The sequence below is a fragment of the Labeo rohita genome, chromosome 15, assembly GCF_022985175.1.
Source record: "Labeo rohita strain BAU-BD-2019 chromosome 15, IGBB_LRoh.1.0, whole genome shotgun sequence".
In the NCBI taxonomy this organism is placed as follows: domain Eukaryota; kingdom Metazoa; phylum Chordata; class Actinopteri; order Cypriniformes; family Cyprinidae; genus Labeo; species Labeo rohita.
Genome location: NC_066883.1, coordinates 35354373 through 35380695, shown reverse-complemented (window position 1 = coordinate 35380695; position 26323 = coordinate 35354373). Strand labels below are relative to the sequence as shown.

The following is a 26323-nucleotide window of genomic DNA, read 5'->3' as shown; positions in this document are numbered from 1 at the left end:
GCGTCTGTCAAAGGGGACGTGAAGTGGGTCAACATCAGACAGATGAGCGCATCAGCCATACGCTGCTGTTTACATTGTTCATGACACCCAAATCCAGAGAATTAAAGCGCATCAAACTCAACAGCTGATATTGAGCTTTATCTGTAATATCATCTCCTCTATTATCTGTAAGAGTCAAATACAAATCCGTCATTTGAATCATTGAATGTTTTGCAATTCAAAGCAGCAGAAGCAGCCGCATGTTAAAAATCATAGCTGGGACATTTAACAGACCTGAAGCTTATGTAAGATTCCTGAACTGATCCGGTCCACACATATTTCATTATCTGGCATATTTCCCAGTCATGCATGCTCTAAAAGTTCCCACCGTAATAAATACTAACTGAACATGCCTCCAGAGACAAGAGGAAGAACACATCCGAAAATTACAATTATTCATATGACCTAAACGAGGAACATTTGGTTTGGTTAAAACAACAAGATAGAAAATCTATTTATTTATTACTTTTATCATTATTTAAAAATATTTATTTATCATTTATAATACTAAATTGTTATAAGATAATTATATTTTTTTCTAAAATAAAAATATCAAAATAAAATTATATAAAATAATACACTGTTAAATTGTTATTTTATTATGGTTACTAATTTTCCTTGAAAATATTACTTTAAATATATATTATATGTTAATTGTCTCATTTTTTATCTATATTTATCTATCTATTTATCTATCTATCTATCATATGTAACTATGATTTATAATACTAAATTGTTATAATTAGAAATAATTATATAATAAAATAATAACATATTTATAAAATAAAAATGTAAAAATAAAATTGTATAAAAAATTATAAATTATATATTTTATGTTATTATGGTTACTAATAAAAATAATACATATTTGTTTATTAAAAATATTATTTTTGTCCAAATATATACATTATTAGTATCATGATATTATCAAATGTATTTATAATTTCTAATAGTAAATTGTTATAAAGTAATTCTATAATAAATATATATTTTTATAATAAAATAAATAAATAAAATATATTTTATAAATAACTTAATTTTATATTATTATGGTTACAAAAACAATGCACCAATTTAAAAATAATGTTAAACAATGTTAACGTAAAAACACTATTTTTGTCAGAATATATATTATTTGTATCATTATTTTATCATATGTAATTATGATTTATAATACTGAAATGGTTATAAAAATGATTATATAATAAAATAATATATTTCTAAAATAAAAATGTCATAATAAAAGTTTATACAAAATTATAAATAATTTAATTTTATGTTATTATGGTTACTAATTAAAAGAATATAGATTTTTTTTTAAATATATATTATTTATTATTTGTATCATGATGCTATTAAATGTATTTATAATTTAATTTACTAAATTGTTATGAAATAATTATATAATAAAATTATAAAATAAAATTTAATAAAAAAAAAGTTATTTTACATTATTATGGTTACTAATAAAAATAATGCACCAATTTAAAAATAGTGTTAAATAATGTTAATGTAAATATTTTAAAATATTTTTTGTCAGAATATATATTATTTGTATCATTATTTTATAATATTTATTTATAATTTATATATAAATAAATTGTAAAATAATTATTGAATGAAATTACACTATTTTACAAAAAAAGTTGGATTTCATTTTTATTTTGGAAACTATTAAAGATATTAGGCCAATTTTCATTAAAAATAATGTTTTTATTAAGCAAATTCATTAAATGACATCAGTCCATTAGAAGCAGTAAAATGAGGTTAATAGTTGGTCTATATATATAGTAGCTACATCACATCCGTTAATATAGCATGTATTGTATTATAACTGCAACGCTGTATTGACCAATCAGCATCCACTCCTGAAACTATCCACTTAAAGCAGATGTAGGGTTGTTTCCCTGCAGCTGGTCTGGAATCAGTTGTACATGGTCATTTGCAGGAACTACAAATCAAGAGAAAAAGGCACAAATATTCATTTGACTCATGTAATAACTGTCAGTCATGTTGCATAAAGATGGTTAAGAAGAACTAAAGACAGTTGGATCAGCCAGATTGAACATCAAAGAGGTTCAGAGGATGAAATATTGAGTGTGCGTGTGTGTGTGTAAAGAGGACTCAATGCTCTCATGTGTTTTATGTTTTTACCTGTCTGCAGTTTACAGAAATCACTCCCATCCCCGTCATATCCATAGACTGAAACTTGCCTGAAAACAAAAACAATATATAAAAATGATTAATATTATTAAATCTGATTAAATTAAAAAAAATATATAATATGCATTTGGAATGGTGAGAAATTATTTTATTTTATTTTATTACTATTATTATTATTTTATTTATTTATTTATTTATATTTTATTACTGCATTTTTTAAGTATGGGTTTAGTGTCCAAACACTATTTGTGCCTCTATGCAGTAGCTGTTTTTTTTTTTTTTTTTAAATGTACAGGTTTTTATTTTCATATTTTTGGATTTAATTTTATTTTAATTACAATTAAAGTTGTAGTAATTTTGTTGTGTGTTTTAGTCATTTTTATAATATATATATATTTTTAAATATGTCTTAATTCAAACTTTCATTACTTTTATTTTCAACTAAATATTATTAAATTTGTTAAATATATTATAAAATATTATATAATATTATATTATATTATATTATATTATATTATATTATATTATATTATATGTATTTGTTTGTTTGATTATTTATTTATTTATTTCCCAATATGTGTTTAATATGTATTTCAATAATTTTCAAAACTTCAGTTGTTTTACAATGTACATTTAAAATGTACAAGTTTTAATTTCATATTTTTGGATTTCAGTTTAATTTTATTTTAATTACAATTAAAGTAAATATCCTGCTCTTTTGTTTTATTTAAACACCAGAAAAAGGCTAGAATATCGTTCAAAGATTATTTTCATATGTTTGGATTTCATTTTAACTTTATTTTAATCACAATTAAAGTTTTAGAAATTTTGTTGTGTGTTTTAGTCATTTTTATTATGTTTTTATTGTCTATATAGTTGTAATATTTTTATTCAAACTTTTATTACTTTTATTTTCAACTAAATATTATTACATATTATTACATTTCTTAAATATATTATAAAATATTAAATTTATTTATTTATTTATTTATTTACCAATATGTATTTCAATAATCTTCAAACCTTCAGGTTTTATTTTCATATTTTTGGTTTTCATTTTAATTTTATTTTAATTACAACTAAAGTAAATATCCTGTTCTTGTTCATTTAAAGACCAGAAAAAACTGTGCATATAAAATGCAATCTGCACTTGGATTGGTGATTAATTAATTCTTTTCTTTTCTTTTCTTTTATTATTTTTATTATTTATTTATTTATTTATTATTATTTTTATTTTATTTTTATTTTTTTGCATTTTAAGTGTGGGTTTAGTGTCCAAATACTATTCGTGCCACTTTGCAGTAACTGTTTTTTTCCTCCAAAATGTACAGGTTTCATTTTCATATTTTTGGATTTCATTTTAATTTTATTTTAATTACAATTAAAGATTTCGTAATTCTTTTATAACTTTTATTTTCAACTAAATATTATTAAATATGATTACATATACAATATATTATAAAATACTTACATTTTTTATTTTTTCCAATATGTATTTCAAATGTATTTCAATAATCTTCAAAACTTCAGTTGTTTTACAGTGTACATTTAATATGTACATTTTTGCCTTATTTTCATATTTTTAATTTCATTTTAACTACAATTAAAGTAAACATTCTGCTGTTTTGTTTTATTTAAAGACCAGAAAATTTGTCCCATTTAACAAAACTTATTATTATTATTATTTGTTTATTTTTTATTTTATGTATTTATTTTGTTTAGTGTTCAAATACTATTTGTGCTGCTTTGCAGTAACTGGATTTTTTCAAAATGTACAGGTTTTATTTTCATATTTTTGATTTTTGTTACAATTAAAGTTTTAGTAATTTTGTTGTGTTTCAGTCATTTTCATTATTTATTTAATGTCTATATAGTTTTCATATTTTTATTCAAACTTTTATTATTTTATTTTCAACTAAATATTATTAAATATTACATTTATTTATTTATTTACCAATATGTATTTCAATAATCTTCAAAACTTGTTCAAAAAGTTGTTTTACAGTGTACATTTAAATGGTACAAGTTTTATTTTCATATTTTTGGATTCATTTTAATTTTATTTAAATTTAATTTAAAGTAAATATCCTGCTCTTAAAGGCTAGAATATATATTAAAAAATTGTTCCATTGAACATAAAATGTAATATGCATTTGGAACTTGAAGAATTGATTGATTGATTTATTTATTTTTGCATTTTAAGTGTGGTTTCAGTATCCAACTACTATTTGTGCTGCTTTGCAGTGACTGTTTAATGAATGTATGCGCTCTCACTTACGCATCATGTAGTCCAGTTTCACGAGCAGGAAGAGGAATCCCGGGAAGCTGACGGTCATATCTGGCTCCGTGTAGCGCAGGCTGATCAGCTGCATTATGAATTCATCCACCCGTATGCCTAGACCAGAGCAGACGAGCTCAGATCAACCCGATCATCAACATTCCTCAATTCCTCAAGCGTTCAGACTCACAACAGCAGATGAATGAACAGGTTTCTCTCCTGACAACTGGGTGTGTGTGTGTGTGTGTGTGGGAGAGCATTTCACTGTGTGTATGCATTCATTCTCAATAAGTGTTGCATCAGTGAATGCATTTCCATGTACAGGGTGTGTGTTCATGCTCATACTTGCATTTGTGTGTGAATGTGAGTAAGTGTGTGTCATAGGTTTCACCTGCTGCTGTCAGAGCGGGTGGGATTTCGAGATAATCCAGAGCTTGGTTCTTGTTTTTGTCGAATGTCATAAATATACCCTAGAAAAACACAGACAGACGGGTGAATAATCACAGAATCAAGTCTTAATTTGATCCAAGATGAAGTCATGAATATTAATCCATGCCTTCAAGCAATAGTTAGACCTAACTCTACTTTTACAAATGGATGAGGAAAGAAGGTGTGTTCTAGCTTTTTTATGTCATTCACTTTATAAAGGTACTGTATATGAAGTCGTTACACACACACTCATACATTCATGTATATAATTATACAGGAATATATAATTTAGTTATATTTATTAAATAAAACATATTTGAATACATTATACACCAGCAGATTTTTTATGTTTTTTAAAGAAACTTCTTCTGCTCAGCAAGGCTGCATTTATTTGATCTAAATTACAGAAAAAAAGAGTCAAATTTTTAAATATTTTTACTATTTAAAATAACTGTTTTCTTTTTGAATATTTTTTAAAATGTAATTTATTCCTGTGATCTCAAAGCTGAATTTTTAGCATCATTATTCCAGTCACATGATCCTTCAGAAATCATTCTAATATTCTAATATGCTGCTCAAAAAACATTGCTTATTATTATTATGTTGAAAACAGCTGAGCAGAATTTTTTCGGGTTTCTTTGATGAGTAGAAAGTTCTATTTGAGATAAAGCATTTATCTCAAATAGAATTTTTTGTAACATTATAAATGTCTTTATCATCGCTTTTGATCAATTTAAAGCATCCTTGTTAAATAAAAGTATTAATTTCTATAATTTCTTATGAAAAAAACTATACTAACTATACTAAGCTTTTGAATGGTAAAGTGTATAATGTTACAAAAGCTTTTTATTTCAGATAAATGCTGATCTTTGGATCTTTTTTATTCATCAAAGAAAGAATCCTGGAAAAAATGTACTCAACTGTTTTAAATATTTATAATAATAATAATAAAAATGTTTCTTGAGCAGCAGATCAGCATATTAGAATGATTACTGAAGGATCATGTGACACTGAAGACTGGAGTAATGATGCTGAAAATTTTGCTTTGATCGCAGGAATAAATTACATTTTAACAGATATTCAAATAGAAAGCAGTTATTTTAAATAGTAAAAATATTTCAAGATTTTACTGATTTGGCTGCACTTTGGATCGAATAATTGCCGGCTTGGTGAGCAGAAGAGACTTCTTTAAAAAACATTAAAAAATCTTACTGCTCAAAAACTATTGACTGGAAGTGTATATATATAATTTTAATTCTAATTTATTATGAAATAATATATATATATATATATATATATATATACATACAGTCATGTGAAAAAGTTAGGACATCCTATTAAATTCCATGGTTTTCTGTATCAGGACATAATAAAAACGTATCTGGTCCTTGGCAGGTCTTAAAATTTGGAAAATAAATTCTCAGATAAACATCATCACATGACATATCACACAGTGTCATTATTTAACAAAAATAAAGCCAAGATAGGAAAACCACGTGTGACAAAGTTAGGACACCCTATAATTAAACTGCCTGTAGATCCACTTTTAGCAGCAATAACTTGACACATTCATTTTCTGTGTGACTTTATCAGTCTCTCACATCATTCTGGAGGAATTTGGACCACTCTTCTTTTTAACGTTGCTCCAGTTTATTGAGGTTTGTGGGCATTTGCTTATGCACAGCTCTCACCACAGGATTTGAGTCAGGATGAGCTCTGGACTTGGACTGGGCTATTGCAACACCTCAGCCATTCTGTTGCAGATTTGCTGGTGTGCTTGGGATCATTGTCCTGTTGCATGACCCAATTTTGGCCCAACTTTAGATGTCGGACAGATGCCCTCACATTTGACTCTAGAATACTTTGATATACAGAGGAGTTCATGGCCAACTCAGTGACTGTGAGGTGCAGGTCCTGTGGCTACAAAACAAGCCCACAATTATCAGCCCTCCTCCAGCATGCTTGTCTTTTGCTATGTTTGTGGTGATATGCTCTTTAGGTTTTCACCAAACTTGGCGCTGTGCACAGTCTGTTCAAAGGACATTATCCTAGAAGACTTGTGTTTTGTTCAGATGCAACTTTGCAGACCTAAACTGTGCTGCAATGTTTTTTTTAGAGGTGTTCTTCTGCCAAGCCTTCCAAACATGCCATTTTTCCCATATTTTTCTTATGGTATTGTCATGAACTTTATCATTTAACATGTTAACTGAGGCCTGTAGAGTCTGAGGTGTAGTTCTTGGGTTGTCTGCCATTTCTCTAAGCTTTACATGGTCTGATCTTGGAGTGAATTTTCTGGTTTAAATGTCTTCCACTTGTGAATAAACTTCACATAGTTTGGAAATGGCCGTATTACTCTTCTCAGATTGATGGCAGCAACAATTGCTTCTCTAAGATGATTGCTGATGTCTTACCTCCTTGGCATTGTGTTAACACACCCCTGAAGGCTCCAGATCAGCAAACTGCCAAAGCTTATGCTTTTATAGATGCGCTCAGACTTGCTGATGATCAGTTAATCAAAGGTATTTGATTAGCAGTGCTTGACTGTTATTTACCCTCTTAATTCCAACGTTAACAGTAAGTAACTTTGTCACACATGGCTTTTCCATTTTGGCTTTATTTTTGTTCAGTAAATAATGACACGGTGCAATTTGTCATGTGTTGTTGTTCATCTGAGATTTTATTTTCTAAATTTTAAGACCAGCCAAGGACCAGTTTTTTTTAATGATGTCCTGATACGGAAAACCATGGAATTCGATAGGGTGTCCTAACTTTTTCACATGACTGTGTGTGTATATATATATATATATATAATATAACATGTATTAAAATATTTTTTTGTTTGAATATTTTTAATATTTTTTAATATATATTGTAAATGAATACATTTCATTAATTTAAAAAATATTTACTGACATGCATTCAACTTGAAAACTTTGGGCTTAAAAAAAACTTTTTACAAAGTTTTGGTTGCGTTCATGTGCATTCAACTCGTAAATGATTTTTCTGACATGACTTGAACGCACCATATGATGCAATCGGTCATGTGACACAAAAACGCACCGCCTTCACCTTCTGCATTCTGGCCCTCATTGTAATCAAACACACCCAACATGTATTAAAACAGCAAACAGCCAAATATCCTCACCGTCCACTTCCGGAGTTTCTCCCACAATGCCTGGAACTCTATCAAGTCGAGTCGTCCCATTCCTTGGCTCTGATTGAAACTGTTAAGGTGACATTCCAATCTCCACCCAAACTTATACATTCTTGTGAAATGCACCATAAAACACACCCACCCACATCCACCTGCAGCTACTTAGATAAGACATCCGCTATGATGAGAATGAAATACTAGCATATACATTGCATAGCAAACACAATACTATTCTTAGAAATAGAATGTGAAACGAACTGTTGCATGTTACACTACCGGTCAAAAGCTTGGAATCGTTTCATGTTTCTGAAAGTCTCTTCTGCTCACCAAAGCTGCATTTATTTGATTAGAAATACAGCAAAAACAGTAAAAATGTGAAATATTATTTCAATTCAAAATAAATATTTTCAATTGTAATATATAGTAAATTGTAATTTATTTCCATGATCAAAGCTGAATTTTCAGCATCTTCACTTTAGTCTTCAGTGTCACATGATTTTCAGAAATCCTTCTAATATGCTGCTCAAGAAACATTTCTTATTATTATCAGTGTTGAAAACACTTGTGCTGATTCATATTTCTCTAGAAACCAAGATAAAGTATGAATTTTTTAATCAGCAATGATGCATTAAATTGATCAAAGGTGACAGTAAAGTCGTTTAGAATGCTATAAAAGATTTCTATTTCAAATAAATGCTGTTCTTTTGAACTTTCTATTCTTCAAAAAATCCTGAAAAATAAAATGCGTCGCGCTTTCACTAAAATATGATGCAACATCAACACTGATAATAATCTGAAATGTTTCTTGAGCAACAAATCAGCATATTAGAATGATTTTTGAAGGATCATGTGACAGTAACGGTGCTGAAAATTCAGCTTTGGTCACAGGAATAAATTACATTTTAACAGATATTCACATAGAAAACAGTTATTTTAAATTGTAAAACTATTTCAGAATTTTACTGTATTTTTGATCAAACAAATGCAGCTTTGGTGTATAACAGAGACTTTATTAAAAATCATGTTTTAACACTAGATTTGCACACTAAGAGTAGTATGCATGTATGCTATTAAAGCCATGCATTCTTAAAGATTAGTCATTTAAATTCAATGTTTGAGCAATATTTGCCCAAATTATGCATTTATAACCAGTGCGTTTATAGGACAGTGTACATCAGAAGTGCACTAGCTATACAGGATACATCCATGAGCACCACGAAACTCTTGCAGTGCTCCAAACTCAGCTTCTTCTCGCTACCTGCAAAGACTGACCGGGCAAAAACAGGAAACAGAAACAATATCATCCAACTCACTTCCTCACGGGTTACCGCATCACTTCCTGTATGATTTTCAACTCTGCTTGCAGAACTAATGAAAAGAATTGCATTATAACGGTGAACACGACTTCTCCTGCGAAACGCGTTTACCATTCAAATGCAAATGTGGAAAAAAAGAAGTGAATCAATGAAAAACAGCTTGTGGATAAGTTTGTTCTCACCTCCTTTGGCAATGGATTCAGTCAACAAGTTATACAGATCCAATGGACTACAATAAGGGCCCTATAGACAACACATATACAAACACTTAACATTCACACACTAAATATTAGCTCTGAAAATACATGCACAAACTTAATAGCACTGTATTGGGCAGCTCATCACGTAAGTAACATGTTTTTACCTTGACACAGTGTTTCACAAAGAGCTCTTTTGCTTCATTTACAGACGGCAAACCTGCGAGACGTGGAGACATTGGCTACACACACACACACACACACACACAGAAAGCATTAAAAACCCAGTGATAAAAAATGATCAAAGTACTGGAACTAGATCAACTTCTCTATTTTACCACTGTAATCGAGTTTGCATCTACTCCTGGTCTCTCAACCGCTCTGCAAACATACAAACACACATATATATATTGACATATGTAGCAATTTATTATGTTAAAACAAAGAAAATTAAAGAAAACAAAGTATGTTTTGCTAATGTTCCCATCAAGTTATGAAAACATTATTTTAGAATTTTCACATAACGTTCAAACAGTCCAGGTTTTAAAATGTTGAGGAAACATTCCGTTTTATGTTTTAAAAAATGATGAGAACGTTAGATTTGAATGTTCTCTGAACATTCCGAGACAATAAGTAACATTTAAAAAAAAAAAAAACGTTCCATGAATGATGTAGCGAACAAATGTTTTTGTGCTTACGTTTTGAAAACATTATTACAGACCAATTAATTGCTCTATTAACGTTAACGGAGTAACGTTTGCTTCCAGAACATTCCATGTTAGATGGGATTTTACTTCCAAAAATAAAGACAGATTTTTGGAGTTCTCATTTTTGTTTCATTTAGGTATTTATTTTGTCTCACGTTTCTCCTAAAACTCGTTTTGGGAAATCAAAATAGGCACAAAGTATTTGTCATATAGTTAGAGCAAAGAGGTGCAGCAGTAATGCAAAGAGTAGCTCAGCAGTGTGGTTATTGCTAACTAAAACTATTAAAAAATCACTTTTGTTAATGGTAATTAAGTTGACATAAAAGCAAATTTAAATACTAGACAAAACATCAACTTAAAAACCTTTAAAAAAATACACAAATATTAGAAATGCTGCATTGGGAACTAACTAAAAAAAACAGAGCTAAATATAAATATTTAAGAAGCACATATGAAGAGTTTATTTGCAAAAACAGAACTCCCTTTTTTATTTTTAAAAATCATGTTTTTTATTGTGTAAGTTAGCTATTTTTAGTTATTTTTACTGTATATCAAAATAACTGCATTCACTGAGGTTAACTGGAATGCACAATGAAAAAACATGATTTTTGAAAATTGTAGTTGAAAATATAGAAATAAGAGCTAATTCAAAATATTAATTTTAAATAAAAATGATTATTATATTAATGAAATTAAAATAAAAAAACAATATTAATTTAAATGAATAAATATTCATTTTAATATTAAAAGACTTATAATACTAAAATGACACTGCAGCACAGATCATTTGCTCTTGGAGGAAATGTTTGAGTTTAAAATCAAGATTTTTGATTTTTTCTATTCTGTCAAGTATGTGACCTTGGACCACAAAACCAGTCATAAGTACCACGGTTATATTTGTAGAAATAGCCAAAAACCCATTGTATGGGTCAAAATAATCGATCTTTCTTTTATGCCAAAAATCATTAGGATATTAATTAAAGATCATGTTTCCATGATGTTATTTTGTGAATTTCCTACTGTAAATATATCAAAACTTAATTTTTGATTAGTAATATGCATTGCTAAGAACTTCATTTGGACAACTTTAAAGGCGATTTTCTTAATATTTTTTAATTTTTTTGCACCCTCAGATTCCAGATTTTCAAATAGTTGCATTTCAGTCCTGTCCTAACAAACCATACATCAATGGAGAGCTTATTTATTTAACTTTCAGATTATGTATAAATGTCAATTTCAAAAAATTGACCCATATGACTGGTTTTGTGGTCCTGGGTTACATAAACAAAGACCATATTTGAGACAACATTAGTTGTGTGCATTAGATCACTGGGTCTGTTTCTCAGTATAAATGCTCAAGATTTGCTCTATATTTATTCCCATTGCTGTGGAATAAGATTTTAAAGAGATGTGATTCATGTGATTTTCTTTCATGTGGGTGAGCATTACTTACGTGGTTATGTTTGCTTTCTCGGTCAGGACTCTCAGGAGGAAATGTCCCTCCTGACTGGTCTCTGAAGTGCTGGGAATGATGACGTAATGACCGGGCGCCAGGCGACCGCGAAACACCAGCTCCCGCCGCTGGTCTTGAGGGGTGCCGAGCACCGGTCTCAACTGAGACAAGTCCCAAGGGTTAAGGAAATCATGCTCGGATCGGGCCTGATCACACACACAAACATCAGAGTCAGGAGACACTAATAAACTCCAATCTTAACTTTTTCTCTTTACGTCATTTTCCGTTTCCTTTTCTTTTTGTCTAACACATGACATATAATATGAAATATATTTTTTAAAATACGTTGTAGTACAATATTATATATTATACTGCTTCCTTTAAGCAGTACAATATATAACACAGTGACTAGCTCTTCCTTTGAATTAGTATACTATATACATAAATAAATATTATACCTAAAAAGTAACATATTACATAATACAGTGACTAGTACTTTCTTGAAAGAAGCACAACAATATATAATAAATAATATATAATATTATAATTAAGAGTCTAGTTCTTCCTTAAAAGCAGAGCAATTATAGTTAACTAAAACTAAAACCATAACAAAATTTAGTTACTTCAAAGAACAAAAAATGTTAACTGAAAAAAGATATATATTAAAAACATTAAAATTGTATAATACAGAGACTAGCTCTTCCTTCCTTCAATGCAGGGTAATTATTAAAACTAAAACCATAAAAAAAGGTTACTTCAAAAAACTAAATCGTTAACTGAAATAAAACATAATAAAAAATTAAGCTCATTTTATAAATAATATATTACATAATGAATAAAATAAAATCATATAAATTATATATTACATAATACTGTGACTACTTCTTTCAAAGCAGGGTAATTATTATTAACTATAAAAATTACAATAAGCAATAAAAAAATATGTTATTTCAAATGACAAAAAATGTTGTAATATACTGATATAAAAAAACTGAAATATTGAAAAAATTCAAATATTGAAATAAAATTCTTTTATAAATAATATTTTATTCATATTTTATAAATATATATAAATATAATATATAATATAGTTCTTCCTTCAAAGCAGTACAATACGTAATGAATAATAAATAAATAAATATACTAAATAATATATCATATATTATAATACATTGGCTAGAATAAATAGATATAAAATAAAAGACATAAAATATCCCTTTACTTCAAATAAAAAAAAAAAAAAAATGTGAATAATTAAACTTATTTTACAATCAAGGCAACATTTTTAATTTTCATTTAGTTTAACCTGATGTACTAAAATAAAAAATAAATAACTAAATAAAATTACAAAAACACAACGAAATAACTAGAACTAAAAAACTGAAGTGGAAAATATAAATAATATATAAATAAAATATATTATATTATATTATTATAATACAGGGACTAGCTCTTCCTTCCTTCAAAGCAGAGTAATTATAATTAACTAAAACTAAAACCATAACAAAACTGAAATAAAATATAAGCTTAGAAATAAAATAAATTTATAATAAAAAAAATAATAATTAAAATTAACTATTGCAACAAAATAACTAAAACATTAATTAAAATTAAATAAAACATATTAAAACTAAAACTAATTCAAACTACTAATAAAAACTATAATCAGGGGTGCACATAAGTTTTTTGGCCTGGTTCTCATAGGAATACCTGGAGATTTGTTTTGGTCCTCAGACTACACATAGTGTGACGCATTAAATATAACTCTAAAAAAAATAAATTATTAATAGTGATAATAATATCATCAGACTTTTGGATGTAGTTAAAAAAAAAAAAGACAAAATAATAAAGTGCGGTAATACAACTATATTTTAAAATAAAAAAGGAGTACAAAATAAAAAATACAATTATTTTATAGTAAACTTAAAAATAAAATAATAATATTTACTTTTTTATACGAATTTCATCATTTTCAAACCTAAATTAGCATTATTTTATTTTGACGGGTTGTCAGGTTTTTGCATTGTGCTTTGAAAACGGCAGCAAATAGCCTAGAAATATGCTTTCCACTTATGTGCACAATAATACTAAGACAACATTGCTTTGAAGTGTTTGCGAACTTGTAAACATCTGTTTCCCAGCGAAACTGAAAAAGCCAACCAATCAGATTGCAGCGTGCACATCCAATAATACACACTTAAAAAACACGTGTACAAACACCTTGAATATCTGCAGCGCGATGTAGGACAGCACTCCTCTCTTACGAGTGTGTTTCTGCATGAGCGCCAGCAGGAATGAGCACGTTAGTTCAGGGTCACTGGGGTCGTCGTCCTCCTCCAGCAGGGTCAGATTGTACTGAGGAGGGCCTACAAACACAGTCACTGTGAGTATAATACAATAACTAGTTCTTTTGAAGCAGTATAATATTTGTGTATGTGACGCTCATGCACCTTGATAAGGAATCCATTTTCCATGATGAGGTGTACATTTCCAAGGCTTTTTCACTGTGCTCACACTCAGCGTGTCTTCGGTCAGGTGACAAACCTCTAGCATTTCAAAGTTCTGGCAGAAATCTGCCAGAGACATCCTGAGGGCAAGAGAGAGAAGACGATGAAGCTGCATCTAAACCAGTCAGGGACAAGCCTGAATATGAATCAGCCAATCAGCAACGAGAAAAGAATGCCTCACCAGAATTCCCCATCATCAAGCTGGTTTCTCTGCACACGCTGCTGCTCTTCAGCGCTCACCATATTCCACTCCATCCTAAACACACACATTACACACATTCTTAAAGCACAAACTCAAAAACACAAAGAAATACACTCAAATACACACCTGGCTAAACATTTTCTTGGCTATCTAATCAAAGAAATATCATGGATTTCTATTGTTTCATAAAAAGCAAACGTTTTGCAGTTTATCTAATATGTAATATTTACATAATTTGTGAATTTTTGAAATAGATAAATAAACACATACATACTGTATATGTTTATAAATTGATCAGAATTGACAGTAAAGACATTCATAATATTGCATAAGATTACTAAAAGTAAATAAACTAAAGATTTAATACTGCGTTGTCACCTGAGTGATCCACAGCTGTGTTTTTTTGTTCAGTGATAGTTGTTCATGAGTCCCTTCTTTGTCCTAAACAGTTAAACTGCCTGCTGCTCTTCAGAAAAATCCCTGAGGTCCCACAATTTTTTGGTTTTTCAGCATTTTTGTGTGTTTGAACCCTTTCCAACAATGACTGTATGATTCTGAGATGCATCTTTTCACACTGAGAACAACTGAGGGACTCATATGCGACTATTACAGAAGGTTCAAACGCTCACTGATGCTTTAGAAGGTAAAACGATGCATTAAGAGCCGGGGGGTGAAAACTTTTGAACAGAATGAAGATGTGCACATTTTTCTTATTTTGCCTAAATATTGTATTTTTCCATTTAGTACTGCCCTTCAGAAGCTACAGAAGATATTTCCACGTTTCCTTCTTAATGCGTTGTGTTTCCTTCTGGAGCATCAGTGAGTGTTTGAACCTTCTGTAATAGTTGCATATGAGCCGCTCAGTTGTCCTCAGTGTGAAAAGATGCATCTCAAAATCATACAGACATTGTTGGAAAGGGTTCAAATACACATAAATGCTGAAAAACCAAAGAATTTGTTGGATCTGAAGAATTTTTCTGAAGAACAGCAGACAGTTTAACTGTTCAGGACAAACAAGTGACCCATGAACAACTATCACTAAACAAAAAACACAGCTGAGGATCATTCAGGTAATAACACAGTATTAAGAATCAAGTAAATCCAAACTTTCAAAAAGGGTCATTTTTATAAATTCTTATTATTATAATTCTTATAGTATTATTTTCTCTTGTGGACTTTATGTAAATGTCTTTTATGTGAAATATCTTATTCAGATAATACTAAATAAAAAATAAAATGCATTTTGTATGATCCTTCTTATTTTGATAATTAACATTTTGCAGATTCTGCAAGGTGTATGTAAACTTTTGACTTGAAATGATATATTCAACAGTGTTTTATACCCTTTTTTGTCACTCCAAGGCCCCTCCCATTCAGTATTACCCCATGGGTTCCTAATTCGCACCAGCTCAACCGGACCGGTCGTAGTTTTGATCTGAAACACACGTAAACCAAGCTCAGTCTGAAGAGCAGTGATGTTTGCTGGACTTGCTTGTGTTTCTCTCTTTCAGATGTTTGTGGTGTATTCTGACCTTACGTCCTTTAGAGGGCGCTGAAACCAAATCCAACAGCTTTCTAAATATAATAAGTAACTTTTGAGAGCTTGATGAATGAATGATGTTCAAAATAGGGTTTAAAAGACTATTAATATATTAATAAACAATTTACCTGTACTAACATGTATAGTATTCACTGAGAACAAAATCTGAACTATATAATATGGCAATATCATGTACTGTGGAGCTGCTTAACAGCTCAAACTAAATTTGCTTCAGAATTGATCAAATTTACAAAATGAACACTGAATATTTTTCTGTTTATTACTTTAAAGCCACTCTGAAACAATCTGCACTGTATAAAACGCTATATAAAAATATTTATAATTTTTTTCTGGTACATTTTAGGTGGACATTTATCTAATGTTATTTTGCTACTTATTTCAGAATGTTCACAGAACATTCAAAACTAACATTCCCATAATATTTGCAAAATTCTAAAATGGAATGTTCGTTTAACATTCAAAAAATGTTCCCTTAGCAACAACAACAAAGTTTTGGAATGTTCTGGCAATGTTCTCTTAAAGCTATCAACAAACATTCTTATAGTAAATTTAATAGAAACTTTGTTTAAAGTTACCTGGTTCTCAGATGTTATCATGAAAACATATATTGTTCAAGAAACTTTTTTCCTGTTTTTTTGTTTTTTGGAGGGGAACTATCCCTTTAAAGGAAACGTTAGCAAAACGTTCCTAGAACATCATTTTTTGTCATCTGGGAGGATTTTGTTATCATATAGTATGATTTGGGATGCACTGTTTCTGATCTTGCACACTATTTCAGATTGACAGCAATACTGTAAATACAGCTTTCTCAGAAATACTAGCGATGTGCCATTCTGTTGTTATTTAAGCTGATGGCGCCCTCTGGTGGAATTCAACAGTTGGTTTAACAGACAGACAATGAAAGAGAAAGACAGAGAGAAAAAACACCAAATTTAACATTTCCCCCTCACCGTCTCCAAACCCGTCACAGAATAGGCATGACCGAACACAATCCCCAACTCATTCGTCTTCTCAGGAGATCCCTGCACAAAAACAAAGACACAAGACAACAGATTACCTTTACAAAACAACACCTGTCAAAAGAAAACACTTTCCTGGAACTCAAGAAAGATCATCTTTCATAGAAGAGCACAAACAAAGAGGGAAGAACACATGTACACACACGAGACTCTCACATCGATAATGATCGCAACAATTTCATTTAGAACATTACAGAATGTTATAGATCTGGGCTGTTAAATGAAAGGTTGCAGGTTCGAACCTGCAAGTTTATGATCAGTGAGCTTTAACTAATGTTCCCTGAAGCAGAAAACAGAACTTACTACACCTGTAATTTAATATGCTGCTGTCACAGACACAAATTCCAGCAGTTTTTTTTAAAGGAAATTAATACTTTTATCCGGCAAAGACATGTATCAAAAAGTATGTATCAAATGTAAAAGTGATTGTAAACACATCTATAATGTTACAAAATAATAAATGCTGTTCTTTTGAACTTTGAACTCTGCAGAATTTGGAGTGTACAGTACCGATTTCATTATATGAAAAAGAGCAGCATGAACATTCTACTGAACGTCTTCTTTTGTGTTCCACAAGTCATACAACAGGTTTGGAATGACATGAGGGAACTGCAGTTTTTGGGTGAACTATTTCTTTAAATGAGCCATGTGAAGAGTGCATACCCTTGAGTTACCACAGTTGATCAGAGCTCCTTTCTGCAGCAGCGAGCCCAGGAAAGAGCCCAGCATTCGATGGTCAGGCGGCACCGTGAAAACCTCTGTAACCCCACCGGTCATATCTGCCATCGCCTCATGAGGCAAACCCAGGTTCAGAGCGTTATAACCACCTTTCAGCCTGAGAGAAAGATGGAAAAGACAATCTGAACAACAGAAAACAAGCAAAAATAAGGCCATGGACGTGAATGGGTGCCGTCAGAATGAGAGCCCAAACAACTGATAAAAACATCACAATAATCCACAAGTAATCCACACCACTCTAGTCCATCAATTAACATCATGAGAAGCCAAAAGTTGCATGTTTGTAAGAATCAAATCCATCATTTAGACGATTCTGGCTAAAATACAAGTCCATAATCCATAGTAACACTTCCTCCAATGAAAAAGCCATCTGGCCTGAATCAGGAGAGAAATCTGCACAGATCAATCACTGTTTACAAGACGGTCCAAAACAGCTCTAAACAACTATTTGGGTGGACTTTAATGTGAGAAACAACAGGAGATTTTTTTTTTTTTTTTTTACATAAGGAGGCATTGAGGATTAGATGTATTTTGGCCCAAAGTGACGGCTAAGGCCATGTCCACACTAATACGTTTTCGTTTGAAAACGCGTCTTTTTCTCTCCATTTTGGAGAGTTTTTACACTGAGACAGTGTTTTTGGTCAAGGAAAACGCTTTTTGAAAACGCTTTCCAAAGTGGATAAATTTGAAAACGCTGTTTTCGCGTTGCAGTGTGGACTGTGAAAACAGAGGCTTTTTGAAAATGATGACGCATGTTTAGTCATGTGACGCATATTGTACCAATAGATATCTATGTTTATACCGGTAATTGTGGCTGTTATGTGCTATTCACTTTCACACTGCTGCTGAAGACATATTTGTACACTCTTCATATTACAGTCCTAAAAAGATGACAGAAAATGTACTCAACAGTTGCTGTCCTGACTCCTGCAACTAAACGTGAGGGCAGCTGCTTTTTAGATCAAACATAAGAGTGCGCAACATGGAGGCATCAGTGAATGATGAGATATTTCTGTAAATAAAACGATCCTGCCAAGAACTTATTACGTCTGTTCCATCTGTATCATCTTAGTGAGTTTTTACGCATGCGCAGTATGGCGAATTTAACGTTTTCCTACATTTCAGTGCGGATGAGAAACATTTGGAAAACGCTTGAAAACGCTAGTGTGGACGGAGAGCTTTTAAACCGAAAACTCAGTTTTCAAATGTATCTGGATTAATGTAGACGTAGCCTAAAAGTTACAAATGCCTTAATGATGTTTTTATTTCTTACAAACATGCAGCTTTTCGCTTCACAAGATGTTAATTGATGGACTGGAGTGGTGTGGATTGCTTGTGGATTATTGTGATATCTTTATCAGCTGTTTGGACTCTCATTCTGACGGCACCCATTCACTGTAGAGGATCCATTGGTGAACAAGTGATGTAATGCTATATTTTTCCTAATTTGTAAAAGGAACAAACTCATCTCTTGGATGGCCTGAGGGTATGCAAATTTTCATTTTTGGGTGCTATTCAGGCATTTTTATGCATTCAAATATTCCACTAACTTGGCATAAGCTTTTTCCAGTAGAGCGCTCCAGAATTCATTTCTGTTTGTGGAGAACAGATATATCAGCTGACCGTTTTTTGTGGGCAAGCGGTCATCGATTTGCACCTCAGTCCACTCACCATACTGCCAAAACTACAAACAGAGAGACACTGTTAAAACCATCGCAACCACGTCATTCTGTATGGTAGCACACGGTACTAACCCGAAAATTGAAGCAGCCGTTGTATCCCTCCTGAAAGCTTTGGCCTGGGGGAATGACGCGTTGCAGAAGAGAAGGGTAGAGAGAGAGAGACGCCACTGCTGACAAGAACCAGCAGTCATCTGAGAGAGAGAGTTAAAGCATGTTACTCCCGTTAAAACATGTTTTCGGTCTAATTAGCTTATAAGAGATGATGTTAATGGTATGTGGTGAAATAAATTGGTTCTGCTACACTGGTTCTTATCTGTTTTTACTTCAGGGCTTTCAAAGTTACAACATTAAATTGAGATCCAACACAAAATCAAACATAAGTACACAAAAATATTGAAAATCAAACATTTTGAATTGTTTGATTGCAAAAGTTTGGAATAATTAAGATTTTTAATGTTTTTGAACATTAAAGTCTCTTCTGCTCACCAAGGTTGCATTTATTTGATCAAAAATGCAGTAAAATCAGCAATACTGTGAAATATTATCAGTTTTCTATTTTAATATGTCTTTTTATGTCACCTTTGGTCAATTTATTGCATTCTGGCTAAATAAAACTATTTCTTCTTTCTTTTACCTCAAATCTTAACTCAAACTTTTGTTTGTTATTGTATCACAAAAATATTAGGCAGCACAGCTGTTTTCAACATTGATAATACTCAAAAATGTTTTTGAGCATAATGATTTCTGAGGGATCATGTGACTCTGAACACTGGAGTAATGATGTTGAACATTTTTTACTGCATTTTTTAAAAAATATATCCAGTTTTGGTGAGCATAAGAGACGTTTTGTCATTTTTAACAGATTCTGGGTCATTTTTATTCATCTTTTTGAGGATCAGGGCATCATGCAACCTGCCCATTTTTGCATTTGCCTAATTTGATGAGCTTCTACCAAGTGACAATTCAATGTGCACCAAAATTCTATAGAGTTTGATTGGATGCACGACCTCTGACCTTAAAAACAAAAGATCATCCCCATACGACAACCACCGCTTTATACCAAACATTGAAGCTATTTGATGCCAGCATACTCCTTTCATGAAGCACAAATAGTGTGTTATACGAGAACACGCAAAAGCCTGCAGCACCTGTATTATTCTCAGTGTGCTTTCTTATTTAAATGGTTCAGCTTTAAATTCTCACACAGAGCTCCCTGGCAGACGTCCATACGTGTGGCTCCATCTGCAATAAATTCAGGAAACGGACAGATCTCCTGGAAAAGAGAGGAGAAATGCATTAATTCACTTTAGGATTAATAAATATTTAGGAACAGGAATAATTACCAAAAAATCTTTCGATTTTTTTATATTCACTGACTTAAAGAATCTATTCTGACTTAAGAACTGAGTAGTTGAAAAGTTCCGGAGAACTGCAATAGAAAGATTACAGTCAAGGAACATAATTTCAAACATTCCATTTCTACACCGTTTCCTCCTTTGGGCAGCATGTGGCAACTGTGCTGTGACAAGCCTGGACAGTTCTTCATTGGAATACCCAAAAACCTCAAATTATATAAAACACCCTCTCAGTTTCACGCAGTTTGCTTTTACACTTGGAATAACTAAAATTTCACAAAAATATGAAGCAGCACAACTGTCTACAACATTAGTAATAATCAGAAATGTTTCTTAAGCAGCAAATCAGCACATTAGAATGATTTCTGAAGGATCATGTGACACTGTGGACTGGAGTAATGATGCTGAAAATTCAGCTTTGCATCACAGGAATAAATTACATTTTACAATATATTCACATAGAAAACAGTTATTTTAAATAATATTTCATATTTTTACAGTTCTTACTGTATTTTTGATCAAATAAATGCAGCCTGAATTAAATATATACTCATAACTATGCACTAGTGTGACAGTTAAAGACATCAGATATTTTAAATCCTATTATTAAATATTTGAAATCCTATTATTAAAGACCTTTAATGTATTCTTTAATGTATATTTAATGTACTTTTTTTTACAGCATCTAAACCCTAAACAGCAATAAAAGACCTACAACAAATGTTAAATGCATTATGATATCAGAATAATGTTGCATTATGAAGTATTTGGACACTTAAGTCACAGTTAAACTGTTTGAATGTCATTGCATTGTATGTCTTTAAACATTACAAGCTTTATTTATACAAATATTAGCTTCTACACCAACTCTGCAAAACTATATATCAGGCGTTAAAATATATGACATGCTTTGACATTTCGTTTGCATTCCAATGGCACTGAAAGAGTTTGAGCATGACTTATAAGTGCCAAAATATTTTTTTTATTAATGCATGACAAAGCATTGTGTCCAAATATAATGTGTAAATTATAATATTGGTCAAACCCCCAAACAGCCGGTATTAATCCATCTAACAGGGCTCCCACAACTTTCACTAACGTTTTTAACTTTCTGACATTTTAAAAAGTCCATATGATGTTATTTATACTTGATGAACATTCTAAGAAATGTTTTGTAACCTTATATCACTGTCATGTGCCTGGTCTTTGTCTTCTGTATTCGTGTTTAAGGACTTTTATTTTGTAGTTTTTGTGTCTTATTGTTCCCTGCTTCCCTGTACCTCTGTTCCCTTGTTTGTTGCCATGGATCTTCATTGAACCACACCCACTCCCTCATCAGTTACCCCGGTTACCAATTAGATCATTACCTCACCCTGTGTATAAATAGTCCTTGTCTTTCCCCTGTATTTTGTCAGTTGTTTAATGTCTGTGATGGTTGCTCCCTGTTCTTGCCTGGATTCTAAGGGTTCCCCGTTCTGGATAATTTGTTGTTTTCTTTGGATGTACAATAAACTCTTGCACATAGATCCTCGTCTCATCTCCGCTTCGTTACAGAACAACTGACCAACTATGGATCTAGCAGGAGTTTATCGCGACCCTCTGAGCACTCTTTGCTCAATTTTTCAAAACGGCCGACCGATCGAATATTATGTGGAGGAGTTCCTTTATTACAGCCAGCTAGTGCCTGGAGATGACACCAAAATAAAGGACTGTTTCTGGAGTGGACTCGATCCAGAGGTTAGTTTAAACTTACCGGATGAGGACCCCAGCTGGACCCTGTCACAGTATATAGACTTTGTTTTGCTGTTCTGTGAATCCCCTTTTTCTGTTAAGGAAGTAGAAAGGGTAATTCACAGCATGGTCGCCACTCCTGAGTCTCCTTGCAAGATGGCCGCCAGCCCAGACCCACTGCACAAGATGGCCGCCACGCCAGAGCCAGTCGCAAAGATGGCCGCCACGCCAGAGCCTGTCGCAAAGATGGCCGCCACGCCAGAGCCTGTCGCAAAGATGGCCGCCACGCCAGAGCCTGTCGCAAAGATGGCCGCCACGCCAGAGCCTGTCGCAAAGATGGCCGCCACGCCAGAGCCTGTCGCAAAGATGGCCGCCACGCCAGAGCCTGTCGCAAAGATGGCCGCCACGCCAGAGCCTGTCGCAAAGATGGCCGCCACGCCAGAGCCTGTCGCAAAGATGGCCGTCACGCCAGAGCCTGTCGCAAAGATGGCCGCCACGCCAAAGCCAGTCCACAAGATGGTCGCTGTCTCCAAGTCACGCCACATGATGACCCACGTGTTGGACTCACCCCTAATGGCTGTACGGACAGCTAAGATGGCGCTCCCTCTTGTTGCGGCAGCTACCCCTGATTCAAGTCAAGCTACAGGGCCGAGTCAAGCTACAGCAGCTGTTCCCCACGAGTCAAGCCAAGTCAATGTTGTTCCCGAGTCAAGCCATGTTGTTCCCGAGTCAAGCCATGTTGTTCCCGAGTCAAGCCATGTTGTTCCCGAGTCAAGCCATGTTGTTCCCGAGTCAAGCCATGTTGTTCCCGAGTCAAGCCATGTTGTTCCCGAGTCAAGCCACGTTACAGCAGATCTTCACAAGCCAAGTGACGTTATCGCTGCTGCTCTTCCCTTAATGGCAGTGGCCATGTGGTGTGTGTGGGCTACACACTGTGCTCCTGAGGTCACGCCTGTTCACAGGTCAGCCTCTGAGCTCTCGTCTGATCACAAGCCTGCACCAGAGCTCTCGTCTGGTCTCAAGTCTGCCCCAGAGGCCCCGTCTGGTCTCAAGTCTGCTCCAGAGGCCTTCCCCGTCGGAGAAGCTGCGCCAATGCCTCCAGAGGTGTCGGCGCCAGCCGTAGAACCTCTTACGGGGGGCGTTAACCACCAAACTCTCTGCTTCTCCCTTTTCCCTGTCTACATCCTCTGTCACTGTTCTCCCCAGGTCCCAGTCGATGACGCAGCCTCCTGTTCCGCCCGGAGGGCTGCTCCGCCTCCTGTTCCGCCCGGAGGGCTGCTCCGCCTCCTGTTCCGCCCGGAGGGCTGCTCCGCCTCCTGTTCCGCCCCGGAGGGCTGCTCCGCCTCCTGTTCCGCCCGGAGGGTTGCTCCGCCTCCTGTTCCGCCCTGGAGGGCTGCTGCGCCTTCTCCCTCTATTCTGTCTGCCTCCTCTGTCCCTGCTCTCCCCAGGTCCCAGAGCGTGATGCAGATTCCTGTTCCGCCCCGCAGGGCTGCGCCTCCTGCGCCTCCTGCTCCGCCTCCTGCTCCGCCTCCTGTTCCGCCTCCTGTTCCGCCTGGGAGGGCTGTTGTGCCTCCGGCTCTGCCCTTGGGGGCTCTAGTGTCGCTGGCTCTGCCTCCGGCTCCGACCTGGAGGGCTGTAGCGCCGTCTGTTCTGCCTCCGGCTCCGCCCTGGAGGGCTCTAGTGCCACCTGTTCTGCCTCCGGCTCCGCCCTGGAGGGCTCTAGCGCCGCCTGCTCTGCCTCCGGCTCCACCCTGGAGGGCTCTAGTGCCACCTGCTCTGCCTCCGGCTCCGCCCTGGAGGGCTCCTGAGCCTCCTGCTCCGCCCTGCTGGGTACCGCCTGCTCCGCCGTGGAGGTCTTCTCTCATGATCTGGTGGTCCTCAGCTCCTCCCATCTGGCCGACTCCACCCTGGCCTCTTGCTCTGCTTCAGTCCCTTGTTTATCTCCCCTTACATGGACCTGGCCCTCCATCCCTTCCCCAGTTCTGCCTGAGCTCCTCCCCCTTCCTGGACTGGTATTTCTGTTTGGAGCGTCTGGAAGCCACTCTTTTGAGGGGGGGTTATGTCATGTGCCTGGTCTTTGTCTTCTGTATTCGTGTTTAAGGACTTTTATTTTGTAGTTTTTGTGTCTTATTGTTCCCTGCTTCCCTGTACCTCTGTTCCCTTGTTTGTTGCCATGGATCTTCATTGAACCACACCCACTCCCTCATCAGTTACCCCGGTTACCAATTAGATCATTACCTCACCCTGTGTATAAATAGTCCTTGTCTTTCCCCTGTATTTTGTCAGTTGTTTAATGTCTGTGATGGTTGCTCCCTGTTCTTGCCTGGATTCTAAGGGTTCCCCCGTTCTGGATAATTTGTTGTTTTCTTTGGATGTACAATAAACTCTTGCACATAGATCCTCGTCTCATCTCCGCTTCGTTACAATCACGATGTTAGATCATGAATGAGGTTGCATCAGGAATGAAAAGTTAAGGAGTCCAGGTATGGAGATGAACAGTCTTAGTCAAGTGTCAAATCAGAAGTGGCAAAATAGCCCAACTACATATATCACCCTCTCTGCCTGCCCAAGCATTGGCATACATCCCAGTTCCCGGGTGCGCACCATGTACTTGTTTATCAGTTTTTAACAGAAACATAGGAGGTAGTTCAGCCTTGCATATAAAACTATGGTTGCATGTTACACAGTATGAGAATAAAGACTGAAAATATTAAAAGTATAAACTACATGATCTCACAACGACAATAAGGTTTTTAAAATAATAAAAATAAACGTTCTAATATCGTTATATTTTGGGTGAAAATAAACTTAAGTTGTAAGAAACTTAAGTTGTCATGTCGCATAACGTCATGACAAGAAAACTGGAAAAACAATTTCAAAACGTTCCGACAACGTTTTTATAGCCTAACTTTTGTTACCCTGAAAAGAACAGTAACAGTTCAGGTTTTTTAACACACATATATGTGGATTTTATGTTATTATATGGCTCTCATGTGTGTGCTGTGCTGTCAGTTTGGCTCACCTTTGGTCGTTTCCAAACTACGTCGGTCTGAATCGGCATATTCTGCACCGGGAATTCCGCATCCGTGTAAAGCCCGTTCTGCAAGGGAAGCCGGGAAGCGGGAGACCCCAGCAGCGTCGGGCTGCCCAGACTCACCTTGGGGTTCGAATTGGACGAGTTTCTCCTCGGTTGTTTCGTTATTTCGGACATACTGGAGTGCGTCAAATACTTTCGCCTCAGGGCTCGACTTCTTTTTATCCTTCTGAATATGTCTATGCGTTTGGGTATCTGAATGTATCTGAATGCACGAATAAACTATTTCAGTTTATCCCTATTGTCAAAAATGTAATCGAGTCGTACGTCGGTCTGTGGTAAAGTGGGCGTAAAGCAGATCTTCTCTAAACGCGCTTACCTGAGCAGCTCCTCCCCTGCCGCGCTCACCTGTGCGCTAACAATACTGTCAAAACGAAAACATCTGTCGTCATAAACGACAACCTTTACCACGGTGGAACTGTGTATTTACTGTAGGCTATTTACTAAGTTAGTCTTTGCAAAAAGACCTCTGCGTTGACCTTTTACAACAAAGGCAAACAACGTGTAAACAATAACGACTATGAAGCACAAAAGCACTGACAGAGCTACATACACTACCGTTCAAAAGTTTGGGGTCAGTACATTTTTATTGTTTCTTTTTTTTTTTTAAGAAATTAATACTTTTATTCACCAAGGATGTATTAAGTTAATAATTAAAAGTTTATTAAAAGTTAATAATAAATAATTTACATTGTTAT

At 34.1% G+C, this 26323-nt stretch overlaps 1 protein-coding gene across 1 annotated transcript; it reads right to left on the bottom strand.

Annotated features, from left to right (window-relative positions):
• Window positions 1–1737: 1737 nt before the first annotated feature.
• zgc:85932 (uncharacterized protein LOC405875 homolog) lies at window positions 1738–25955 on the bottom strand. The gene is made up of 20 exons (XM_051130111.1): window positions 25554–25955; window positions 20649–20718; window positions 19518–19636; window positions 19314–19447; window positions 17689–17860; window positions 16957–17028; window positions 15789–15880; window positions 14425–14499; window positions 14187–14323; window positions 13957–14102; window positions 11737–11942; window positions 9915–9957; window positions 9744–9818; window positions 9562–9622; window positions 9266–9330; window positions 8055–8123; window positions 4872–4950; window positions 4481–4597; window positions 2194–2252; window positions 1738–1990 (listed from the first exon to the last, which is right to left on the bottom strand). Exons 1-20 carry the CDS (start codon window positions 25740–25742, stop codon window positions 1964–1966), a joined length of 2007 nt encoding a protein of 668 aa, XP_050986068.1. The 5' UTR covers window positions 25743–25955; the 3' UTR covers window positions 1738–1963.
• Between the last annotated feature and the right edge of the window lie 368 nt (window positions 25956–26323).

Bases quoted from the DNA above. Each gene is read 5' to 3' on its own strand.
- zgc:85932 (XM_051130111.1), bottom strand. From the start codon at position 25,742: ATGTCCGAAATAACGAAACAACCGAGGAGAAACTCGTCCAATTCGAAC. The intron at 14,324-14,424 runs GTGAGGCATTCT...TCTTGCCCTCAG, and splicing joins CTTGATGATGGGGAATTCTG to GATGTCTCTGGCAGATTTCT. The intron at 9,623-9,743 runs GTAAAAACATGT...TGTTGTCTATAG, and splicing joins TTGTGAAACACTGTGTCAAG to GGCCCTTATTGTAGTCCATT.